The following is a 12,475-nucleotide window of genomic DNA, read 5'->3' on the forward strand; positions in this document are numbered from 1 at the left end:
AAAGAAGCAAAAGACAATTAGCCATCCCCATTAACCTAAATTACACTCAATTAAACCACAACAACAATATAGCTACACACTCAATCATAGATTGGATCAAACATAACTGGACGCAAACAAACCAAACACAATTACTTGCCTCTGGTTTTATCCGAAGACTTTAAATTATGCTTCACACGACTTATCCACCACAACAACACAGCCACAAAATAAACATAAAAATGAATCCAGTATACAATAATAGGAAATCTACAAATTTTCTAAAAAGGAAAGATAAAAACTAACAACCAAATTAGGAAAAAAAAAAAAAAAAAGCAAACAAAGAATAATCACCAATTTATCAGTTGTAGAATAAATTAAAGCCTCACTCACAAACCACAATTTTGACGTTAAAAGCAAGCAAATTGAGGTATGTTTACAACATATTGATTCTTAATCATAATAGTTATCATTGATGTAATTAATCTTTTACACACACAAAGAAAAAAAAAAAGCAAGTGCTTCCCAATCTAAAGAGTCAATGACAATAAAGCAGCATATTAGCAAATAGTTAATTATGACTTCTTTTGAGCCCAAAGAAACCTTATTAGTGATGGCGAATCAATATGAAAGTAGCTCTAGATTAGTCATGGTGATTTTGAAATGGATACTAAAGAGCCATTCATTGAATGAAGTAACTAATAAATATGTTAAATTGCAGCAGGAGAAGCCTAATATACACTCTTAGTTTTTTTACTATAGCATAAGAAGGCTAATATACATATATATTAGGCCTCTCTTGCTATGTTATATTAGGTTTCTCACACTTTAATTTACACTTTAATTCACACTATATAAGCCTAAAATACACTATACTACACACTTTTAATAATATAGAGTCAATATTAACATATCACACTATATTATTCTCTGACTATATAAAATTATTTAAATCATAATATAGCGTGACTATATTAATATACACTCTTAAGCCAAATAATATAGTGTGATCTGTTAAATTCTCTGACTATATTCTTTGACAACAATAATTCAAACACATTAAGCCAAATAAAAAGTGTGATATGTTAAATTGTAGCCATTCTTTCACAATAATATAGTCAGAGATCCATCCAAAGAAGCAAAGAATAATCAACCATCGCCCTTTTTTATTTAAACACATTAAGCCACATGACACCAAATCCAATCGTCAAAATAACACATGCTTTCACATATCCAACACCAAAATCTATATACCACATAAGAACACCAAATCAACTAATTTGAAAAAATTGAAAGATCAAATTCATTGATGACAAAATTCAAACACATTAAGCCAAATAAAAAGTGTGATCTCTTAAATTGTAGCGATTGTTTGATAATAATATAGTCAGAGACCCATCCAAAGAAACAAAGGATAATGAACCATCACTTTTCTTATTTAAACCAAGTTTCTCAAAAACGCTAGGCGCTAGTCAGACGGCTAGGTGGGGTCTAGGCGGATTTAGGTAAATTTCTTGTATATCTTGTAAATAAGTGCATATTAACACTTACAAAAAAGATGAAGACACGCTGACCAACACATACAAGGCCACACCTGTGTCAATCCTTTACAACAACTACAATATAAGCTAGTGTAGTAGCATCATTTGACATTTGAAAAACCCTAGCAGCTACATCCAATCTCATTTCAGCTTTTGATGACCTCGAGCCCAGAGCCCAAACCCTTTCTAATCCAGATCATTGCTCCTTGGGTAGCACAAAGGCTTAGGATGTGCACACGTGTCGTGCATCAGGAAAATGAGCTCCCTAGGATTCCAATTGAAAGGCTACCCCTTCCTTCATTTTTGAGTAAATTGAGAAACCCTAAGTTTCTCTCTCATTTCTCTTAAAAGATGAGAGATGTCTCCCAAGAAAATCAGAAGCCTCTCTCTCTCTAGAAACCGAAATAAGTCTCTCATTTATCTCCACGCTCTCCCACATCAACACAAACCTCAGACCTGAGCCCAGCTCACCTATTTCAGCCATCACGGTTTGCCAACGCACAATGGTAAAACACATTGATCGCTTCTCTTCTCTACTCATTAATTTCTTATTTCCAACATACTACAAGTTCACAACTTAGACTTAGATATGATTTTTTTTTTTATAATTTCAAAAAAAAAAAAAAAGCCGCCTAGACACCTAGCACCGCCTAGGGTCGTCTAGAGCCTAGCCGATTTTTTCAATCGATTTGCAGCGCCTAGGCGCTGCCTAGGCCGTTTTTTAGAACACTGATTTAAACACATTAAGCCACATCACACTAAATCCAACCATCACAATGAGACAGTCACATATCCAACACCAAAATTTGTATACCACATAAGAACACCAAATCAACTAATTTCCAAAAATTGAAAAATCAAGAGCAATAACAAATGGAAACATTCGCACTTCAATGAAATGAAAATTGCTAGTTTAACACAAAAACCAAACCGATCTACGCATAAACAATGCAAAAAAAAATTGAAAGAAGAAAGCACACTATCACCATAACACAGTTTCTAAACAGAAGCAAAACCAACTAGCAAAAAAAAAAAAAACATAAATCCAACTCAACACTAAAACGCATGATACAACACCCAAATAACTCCATAAAAAGAACAGAGTCTAAAAACCCAATACCTGACAAAGAAAGCAAGAACTGGTTGAATACAAAAGCACAAAAAAAAAAAGCAAATTAAAATTGGGTGCTCTAGAATGAAAGAACATCACACATGGCAGAATGACATCACAGTTGCAGGAAAAAACAGAAGCTGAAAAGAAAAACCAAATCAAAGACAAAAAGCACAATAAAAATGAGAACAAAACTTACAAACCCAGATGTCCAAGCAGCAAGACAGAAACAGGAAACAAAAGAAAGAAAAACAAGAGAAGAGAGTTGCGGGAAACAAAAGAGAAATAAGACAGGAGAGTCGAAAAGGAAAACATGAAGGATGATCAACACGTGGCGCAATGTAAACCAAAAGCAATAAAAAGCATCTTTCCAACATGAGCAACATGCGGAAAGAAAATTAAAAAGAGGGCAAAACCGACAAATCACTATACAACCTAAAAACAAAATTTAAAATATGAAGGAAATGAAGGGCGAAATGGAAAGGCCACTGTTAATGAACAGTAGACTTCATCGTTTTTTTGTTGGGTGAATAAAGGGGGTGAAGACACCCCAGACGAACTAATACATAGCATTAAGAACAATAGAGTGGCCCATAGGAGCGCCTACAAGATTATCTGTTAGATGTTGCATAAGCCATTGGGGAGGAAACTGAAAAGAATACAACCTTCAATGTCCAAATTGTAGCTCTAGTTGGCTAGCTGGTATGCAACATTGTTCACTTCCCTGAAAATATGCTTTAGCTCACAATGCTTAATTCGTCTCATCTAATCCCTGCAACTTTTCAAAAGGGTAGCAAGGGGGGTGAAAAGAATCTGGCACAAACTGGTTCAACAATAATACAGCAGATCCATCTCGATGATTAACTTAGATAGGCCTTTTTCAATAGCAAGCTAAAGTTCGAATACAAATCCCAAATTTCAGCATCTATAATCTGCCATTGTCCTAGATTAATAGAGAAACCTCCCAAACAATCACCATTGTGGTCACGGAGAATTCCTCCAACACTGATGTTGCTTGAAACCATTTTTCTAAATCCATCCACATTCAACTTGTGCCAACCAAAAATATGAGGCTCCCACTTCAACATAACATGCAGCCAATAAGGTGGTTTATCAATTTTTAGAAGGGAATCCATCCATTTAGATGTAGCTCCAACAATAACCTTTTTAGGATCACTAGGGAGGGAGAAATCCACATCAAAAATCTGGTGGTTCCTCGATTTTTAGATATACCAGCAAGCAAAGAGAAACAAACAATTCCATGCTATCTTGTCAGACCACATTACCTTGGACGCCATGTTAGCCATCAACCAGGTTTTGAAGTCTAAATTAAAAGTTTTGCGCAATTGAGAAGAAATCCATAGAATATCTCAAATGCATTCAGCTCTGCTACATTCCCTTAGAATTTGCATGATGGTTTCCAAAGGCCAAGAACAAAGTTTGCAAGTGGAGTCCACAGTTAAGTTTCTTTTGGCTCTTTGCTCATTAGTAAGTAACTTACCTTGACCAATGAGTCAGAGGAAGAATTTAAGTTTAGGGGGGGGATTTTGAGAGTCCAAATCCTAAATTTAAAAAACAAAAAGGCCTTCTTTCACAATCATATAACACATTATGGGCCGTCTTTACGATGAAAGTTCCATTTGAAGTGCACCTTTATATAAGTTTGTCCTCTCTAGCACCAATATCCCCGTAGGCCAGCTGATTATTTTTTGGACCAAGTTTTCTGGAAGAGCAGATCTTAGCTTACTGACGTCCCACCAACCATTCCGAAGGAAGTAAGAAATTGGAAAGTCTTCCTCAAGAAAGTTATTAGCATCAACATAATTAATTAAAGGATCACTCAACACCCAATGTTCTTTCCAAAACTTGACACCATCACCTTTTCTAATTCTCAATTTCATTCCTTTGCGCAACAAGTCAGTTCCATAAAGAATTCCTTTCCAAGTGTAGGAGCAGTCAGACTTCTCATGTAATTTAGTATCCAAAATAGAGCTCCTTTGCAAGTATTTTGCCTCACAGATTTTTGCTCAAAGACTTGTATTCTTAGCATGAATTCTTCATCCAATTTTATCCAACAAAGCTTGATTCATCTCTTCCATTTTCTTTAATCCTACACCTCCAACGCATTTGGGCTTGCAAACAAGGTTCCATTGATATAAATGGATTTTTTTTTTTTTTTTGCTGAGAGTCCCCCCCCCCAAAGAAGTTTCTGTTCAACTTATCCACATGCTCACAAACACTAACTGGAAGCTTAGTAGTTTGCATAGCATACACCGGTATTGCAGAGGTGACTGCTTGGATTAAGGTGGCTCTTCCAGCGACTGAAAGGACATTAATCTTCCAAGAAGAAAGTCTACTCTGAACTTTATCAATTACACCCTTGTAAGTTGACTTAGAGACTCTACATTGGATCAATGGCATCCCCAAATAATTTCCAAGATTATCATATAAAGGAGATCCACAAATAGCACTAGTTTTTCTAGCCTCATTTACACAAGTATTAGGAGAACAATACAACATAGATTTCTCAAAGTTGATTGATAGATTTCTCAAAGTTGACTGCCTGGCCAGATGCTAAGCAGAATTTGTCAATACATCTCTTCATCACCCTAGGTTGTTTTGGTATTGCATCTACAAAGAGCATAAGATCATCTGCGAAAAAAAAGTGAGAAACGCCGGGACTAAATTGAGAAGCCTTAACAAGTTTTCACTGACCAGAATTGATTTCATTAGTAATAATGTGAGATAGCTTTTAGAAGAGAGTAATGTCTAGAAAATTTTAGGGTTTATTTGGATGTACTTTTAAAATGACTGAAAGCGCGTTTAGAAAAAATCTTTTTGGGTTCCAAAAGCACTTGAAATGCTTTCTGCAAGAAGCACCAGTTATGTGTTTCCTTCAGTAAGCACTTTAAGTGTTTTTTCATGATTTACTTGTATTTTTACCAAGAATTGATTCTGCAAACATTTTCACCAAAAATATTTTCAATCATTTTAAAAGACATCAAAATGAGCTTTTAGTTCTTTGTCCTTAGCTTTCCTTTCTATGGACTTGCACAAGTAACATATAGTATTCAGGGCCACGACTACGCATCCATGCCAAACGACACATCACATCACATGACATGCGTCCCATGTCATCAAAGTCACACGGTCGCACCAAGTTCCACCGCCTGATTTCCCAGCGTCCAACTCCATTTCGGGTTCCGAAATCATCGTATAAAGAGGACACGTGTTGATAAAAATAAAAAAAAAAGAAAGAAAGAGGACACGTCGGCAGGTGAAAGGGCGCAAAACACTAAAACCCCGACCAAACCTTTCGACGTCAATAATTGTAAAATAAAACACAAACCAATCTTCTCTCTTCTTCTTATTTTGTTACCGTAATAAATAAAACAATTGGAAATTTTCCCTCATCAAATCTTGCAATCGGGGATTTCTAGGGTTTCTGGTTCGATCGAGTTCTCCATTTGCATTCGCGGGGGTTCGCTGCTACTCGTTGACAAACGCTGCTGGCTGTCTCCGATTTGTTGGTTTCGTTCCGATCTCGCTGTACAACTCTGAAATGTGAGGGATATTGGGTGAGTTAACTCAAAGCTTCGTTCTTTTTCCTAATTGTTTAATTTTTTTGGATTTGTTGGTCGTTTGATGAAAATCGTGGGTTCGGGTTCTGGTTTATTTGCTCGGATTTTTTTTTTTTTTTTAATTTTTTTTTTTTTGCTTTGTGGTTGAGGTTTATTTGTTGGATTTACTGGGTATGATGTAGTCGCGGAGTTTAGTGATTTTTTCGTCTGATTTTTACTCGAAATTTGGTGCTAAGATAGTGGAATTCTTTAGCTGTTGGATTTCTTTTCTGGGTAGCCAAAAATTTTGTAATTTAGTTGATTGCACTGAATTTTGTATTGAGGAAAAAAGAAATGGAATTTTGGTTCTGAAGGAACAAAACCTAAAGTGTGAATTTCCATTTCAATGTACTGATAGTGTGCTTCTGGATTAAAGTGGTTGATTACTCTGAATTGATGAGGAAGAAGAGGAAAGGCGGTGAGGACCCGTGCCCAGATCTTCCAGAAGATGTGGCATCAAAGGCTGAAGATGAGACATCAAGGGCGTGCAATTCAAGATCAGCGGCCCTTACATCGCATTATTCGCTAGAGGATTTTACAAGGTTGAAGAAGCGGTGCAAAGAAGATGATACAAGCACTGAACCTGTGGTTTCGCATACAAGTAGGCTTGCTGGCATTGCCACTGCTCCGCCATGTGGGACTTCGTCTTTGGTTGCACCCGGAAGAGGTATCAAGAGGAAGATAGGTTGTATAGATGTTGCCACCCAGATGGGTAGGAAGAATAAGATTGAAGAAGATTATGCTTCGGGTGAAACACTTGGGCATGGAAAGTTTGGGTCGGTTTGGTTGTGTCAGTCCCGGGTTAGTGGCTCAGAGTATGCTTGTAAGACTCTGAAGAAAGGAGAGGAGACTGTTCACAGGGAAGTGGAGATAATGCAGCATTTGTCTGGTCATCCAGGGGTTGTGACATTGCAGGCTGTGTATGAGGAGTCGAATTGTTTTCATCTTGTGATGGAGCTGTGCTCTGGAGGGCGCCTAATTGATCAAATGATTCAGGAGGTTCAGTATTCGGAGCAACGGGCTGCTAATATATTCAAGGAAGTGATGCTAGTTATCAAGTATTGTCATGATATGGGGGTTGTACACAGAGACATAAAGCCTGAGAACATACTTCTCACAAAAGCAGGAAAGTTAAAGCTTGCAGATTTTGGGCTGGCCATGAGAATATCAAACGGTGAATACCTTACCCCTACTTTCAAGGATTTTATCTATGCTGTTACTACACGTTTTTGTTTTTCTTTCCTGTTTACTGATTGTAGAGCATCATGATTTTCTATAAAATGTTTTATGTGCATCGTAGCATCAACAACTATCATGAGCACAGATTGTAAGGGTGTGAGGACAGGACAGATTAGTCAAGGATCCTGCTCAATAGCAGTATGATCTCCAAGGAAGAGATTAAAATAAACGTAGTACTCTTATAAAATGGTAGCTTCCAGTTGCATTTAACATGACTCAATAATGAGATATTAAATCAGCATATGTATCCTTCCCGATGATAAACTAAATTTCAACCTATGAAGTATCTATGCAAGATCCGTAACTGTGCTTGAGCTGGCCATATGACTGTATCATGTTAGACAAAGAAATTCTCTGAGACTTTTAGTGCTCTTATACATGTTCTTATCTTCTGTTTTGTATATAGATTAGTTAATCAAAATGGTTTCTTGTACTTTCTGCAGGTCAAAATCTGACTGGTTTGGCTGGCAGTCCAGCTTATGTTGCACCAGAAGTTTTGCTAGGAAAGTATACTGAGAAGGTGGATATCTGGAGTGCTGGTGTTCTCCTACATGCACTCTTGGTTGGTGTTCTTCCATTTCAAGGAGACTCCTTGGAAGCAGTTTTTGAGGCAATAAAAAACGTGAAACTTGATTTCCATTCAGGGATATGGGAGTCAATTTCGAAACCTGCTCGGGATCTTATTGGGAGAATGCTGACAAGGGATGTTTCTGTACGGATAACAGCAGATGAAGTACTAAGTAAGTTTCTGGTCCTGCCTAATAGGAGAACTGTTAACTATGTGCAACCTCTTTTATTAGGTGTTGCAACCCCTTTCACATGTTTGTAAAAAGTATCATATTCATTCTCGGGGAGTTGCTTATATGTGATCTGTTTTGGTGTTGGAGAGAAAGTACAGCTAATTAGCATGTCAATTGATGTTTACATTTATAACTTGTCAACATCGTCTTCTATATGATGCTTGTGCTCAGATATGCGTTATTTTTGAAATATCTTATGATGCCTTTCTTTCCCACCTCTATTTTTCACAATCCCACACGTGCTGGTTGATCAGTGACAGTAGTACTTTTGGAGTTTTGAAGGAATGACCCTAGCAGACTGAAAATGAAATAGTTTATGGCAATTTTTCATTATAAATATCGTTAGACATCATTATATTACTTGTTATTACTATATTGATTGTACCTATTTCTTCTCACTTGCAAAGTATTCATTGTTCATTTTGTTTAAATACTTCAATTCGGCAGCTTTTTGCACATTTTCTTGTGGACTAAAATTCTTATCAGTACGAGTCAAGGGACTAAACCCTGAAGTGTTAAGCCATCCCTGATTACTCAAGATGTCTATACCTTGTCATCACGACAGAGTGTGCGCATACAGTTTTGTTTTTTCTGGTGATTTTAAGTTATGGGTTTCTTTTGCAGGTTTTATAGGCGCAACGAAATGACGTATATTTTTGTTTTTTACAGGGCATCCATGGATATTGTTTTATACTGAGCGAACACTCAAGGCACTACCCATTAAATCAAGATTGAAGAACCAAGCAGGAGAACCATCTCGCCAGCTTGTCATTCCACCTAGACTTAAGGCGTGTCTAAACCAGTCAGAAGATGGCTCTCTCAGTGAAACTTCAGGTCTCCTTTCGTCTTCTGATAGCTGCAAGTCAGAAGATGATGACGATTCTGGTTTAGTGGACGCACTTGCCACTGCAGTTTCACATGTGAGAATTTCTGAACCTAAACGGAGCAGGGTATGCGGTCCTACAGGTCGTCCAATCAAGCAGCAGTGTTCATCTAACATGAAAGCTAACAACCTCTGTAAAGCATTTTGATCCTGCTGACAAGCTGACACCTTCAATATCTTTACCTCCACTGTTTTTAAGCTGGGGAATTGAAACTAACCTCCCTGGTAATTTTCAGTGAGCAAAGATAACCACTTGACATATACCGGCTGGATCGAGATGGTAGTTTGGGTGTCGTTTACATATCGCCTGTGAAAATCTCGCCTCAACTCTTCGATCTCTTTTCATATTTCTTTCCTTCAATCTAATAATATGATTATAACCCGATGGAATGCGAGAATCCATGTACAGAATGAATTTGTAAATAGAATGCTGTTTTGTATTCTTGGTGTTTGAAAAGGTGTGTTTTTCTTGAGCAATGGCCTTCCACCCTGTGAATTGTTCACAGATTGTAGTTAAAGGATCTCATTTTCTTTATGTTATTATTAGTATGGAGCGGGAATGCCAAGGTGGTGGTACAAGAGACCATTGATTTAATGCCACCAGGAAGATTAAATTGCAAGGCATGTTGTCGTTGACAACGGAGACAAAGAAAGCAAGAATATCGAAAGGTCAGAGAGTTTGTTGAAAACAGAATTCTCATTACCAACCAAATAATACAATACAAGGCCCTTATAAATACACAGCTATAACCAACACAAGTCTTGGACTAATGACATTCAGCCATATGGCACACTAATCACTAATCACTAAACACCTGCCATTACTTAATATCTTAACATTCTCCCTCAAGCTTATGATGCGACTTACCAAGCAAAAGATTGGAGCAGTGTGCAGAAAACAAAGGTGAGCATAAACCCTTGCAAAAAACACAGATGCAACAAACTGCAAAGCAATGCAACCTTGCTGAACACGCTCCCGCACAAAATGACAGTCAATCTCAATGTGTTTGGCTTTAGAGTGCAAAACTGGATTAGTTGCTAAGGACATAGCAGAAATATTATCACAATGCAACATAGGGGTATAGAACTATCAATGTGTAGATCTTTGAGTAGTTGCTGCAGCCAAACAAGTTCTGCAGTTGTAGTGGCCATTGCCCTATATTCGGCCTTAGTAGAAGATCGGCTAACAGTATGTTGTTTCTTGGAACACCAAGAAATAGGATTCTGTCCTAAGAAAACAACAAAACCTGTAGTGGAGCAACGATCATTGGGATTCCTGACCTAATCAGCATCGGTATAAGCTTTGAGAAATAAGGAACCAGGTCTAAAACACATGCCCCAATCCAATGTATCTTTTAGATACCTAAGGATTCTCTTAACAACAAAATGAGAGTCCAAAGGTGAATGCATGAACTGACATACTTGATTAACAGAATACGCTATATCCAGCCTGGTGAAAGTTAAGTACTGCAAAGCTCCCACAATACTCATATAAGTCTTGGGATCAGAATAAACTGGACTACCATTTTTCAAAAGTTTTTGATTTGGATGACAGGGTGTGAGACATGGTTTGCAATCGAGTATATTCATCTTAAGTAACAACTCCCTGATATATTGAGATTGATGAACAAACATACCGTGTGCCTGATATTCTATCTGCAAACCAAGGAAGTAATGCAAAACCCCCAAATCCTTCATATCAAACTCCTTGGTAAGCTGAGTTATAATAGTCTGAATCTGGATATCACTGTCACCAGTAAGAATTATATCATCCACATATAACAACTAGACAATCATTGATGTGCCATCATGTTTCACAAATAGAGATGGATCGGCATATGATGATTTAAATCCTAAAGAGAGTAAGAACTTTGTGAACCTATCATTCCAGGCTTTTGGAGCCTGTTTGAGACCATACAAAGACCGTTGTAATCTGCAAACATAATCCGGATGTGCTTTGTCAATGTACCCTTGTGGTTGTGCCATGTATACTTCCTCCTCAAGCACTCTATGCAAGAAGGCATTTTTTACATCCAGTTGTTTCAACTTCTAGCCTTTTGTTGCAGCTAATGCCATTATTAACCTCACAGTTGTTGGCTTCATAACAGGACTGCAAGTCTCATAGTAGTCCGTCCGGCTTCTTGGGAAAACCCTTTAGCCACTAACCTCGCCTTATATCGTGCAACAGACCCATCAGAGTTCCTCCTGATTTTGTAGATCCACTTACACCCTACCAAATTCTTATTGGAAGGTAAAGGAACAAGCTGCCAAGTGTGTTGCTAAATTGAAGTAGACATTTCTTCATCCATTTTCGTTTGCCAATGTGTAGATTTGACAGCAACATTGTAAGATTGTGGTTCTACATGACTATTAGACTGCACTTGAACCAAAAAAGCCTTTTTCTTCTTAAAAATTCCAAACTTAGATCTGGTCTGCATAGGATGTGTATTATGGGAGGAAATAGGCAGATGTTGCAACTCGGATACCTGAGAAGTAGTAAGTGGATGTAATTCTGAATCACCAGCAGCTATGGAAATAAATGGTGCAGGCAGCTCAGATGTAGGAAGCAGGGAGGACAAGATCACCACTTTGACCTATATGGGCTTGGGAGTTGCAGTTGGACTATGTTAAAAAACACTTGGTAATGGTATGGGAGTCATTGGTGGGGACTCAAAAGTATTGAGATGTATCACAGGAGAAGACACCAATGACTTAGGCTTAGTAAAAACAGGTGATGTGGAGAAGGAAATTTATCTTCATCAAAGAGCACATGTCTAAATACAATTAACTTGTGATCTTTGATTGAATAGCAAATGAAGCCTTTGTTTTGAGCGGCATACCCCAGGAAGATACACTCAGTGGTCTTAGGTTCAAGCTTGTGAGACCGATAAGGTTTCATTGAAGGATAACACGCACACCCAAAGATCCTTAAATGATCTAATCGAGGAGCCACATGAAACTAAGATTCAAAAGGAGATTTCATACCTAAAGGGGGTGTAGGCAATCTATTAATCAAGTAAGTAGCAGTAGCACACACATGGTACCAAAACTAAGGAGACAAAGAAGCTTGTTGAAGTAAAGTGATTGCACTCTCAACCACATGTCTATATTTTCTCTCGGTTAGTCCATTTTGGGCAGGTGTATAGGGACAAGACCTTTGATGAACAACACCCCTGGAGTTGAGAAAAGATTGAAACTGGTGACTGATATACTCCCCACCCCCATCACTTTGGAAAATTTTAATGTTGGAATTGAAAAAATTGTGAATAAATGCATGAAATTGCTTAAATACACCAAACACA

General features: G+C 37.7%; 1 protein-coding gene across 2 annotated transcripts; it reads left to right on the top strand.

Moving 5' to 3' along the window:
* The first annotated feature begins 5,948 nt into the window (after nucleotides 1-5,948).
* Nucleotides 5,949-9,650, top strand: LOC126632798 (serine/threonine-protein kinase PEPKR2-like). 2 transcript variants are annotated; one of them, XM_050303292.1, is made up of 4 exons: nucleotides 5,949-6,209; nucleotides 6,610-7,425; nucleotides 7,934-8,230; nucleotides 8,960-9,650. In XM_050303292.1, the coding sequence occupies exons 2-4, from the start codon at nucleotides 6,648-6,650 to the stop codon at nucleotides 9,319-9,321; spliced, it is 1,437 nt and encodes a 478-aa protein (XP_050159249.1). In that variant the 5' UTR covers nucleotides 5,949-6,209; nucleotides 6,610-6,647; the 3' UTR covers nucleotides 9,322-9,650. The 2 variants fall into 2 exon arrangements, with proteins under 2 accessions (XP_050159249.1, XP_050159250.1); XM_050303293.1 differs by having other exon boundaries at nucleotides 5,950-6,209; nucleotides 6,628-7,425.
* The last annotated feature ends 2,825 nt before the right edge of the window (nucleotides 9,651-12,475 follow it).

Source organism: Malus sylvestris, chromosome 8 (assembly GCF_916048215.2).
Source record: "Malus sylvestris chromosome 8, drMalSylv7.2, whole genome shotgun sequence".
NCBI classification, from domain to species: domain Eukaryota; kingdom Viridiplantae; phylum Streptophyta; class Magnoliopsida; order Rosales; family Rosaceae; genus Malus; species Malus sylvestris.

What these genes read in the sequence shown, in the direction of transcription:
- LOC126632798 (XM_050303292.1), top strand. Translation starts at nt 6,648, where the DNA reads ATGAGGAAGAAGAGGAAAGGCGGTGAGGACCCGTGCCCAGATCTTCCA. An exon ending in GGCCATGAGAATATCAAACG is followed by an intron (nt 7,426 to 7,933) that starts GTGAATACCTTA and finishes TACTTTCTGCAG; the next exon opens with GTCAAAATCTGACTGGTTTG. An exon ending in AACAGCAGATGAAGTACTAA is followed by an intron (nt 8,231 to 8,959) that starts GTAAGTTTCTGG and finishes TGTTTTTTACAG; the next exon opens with GGCATCCATGGATATTGTTT.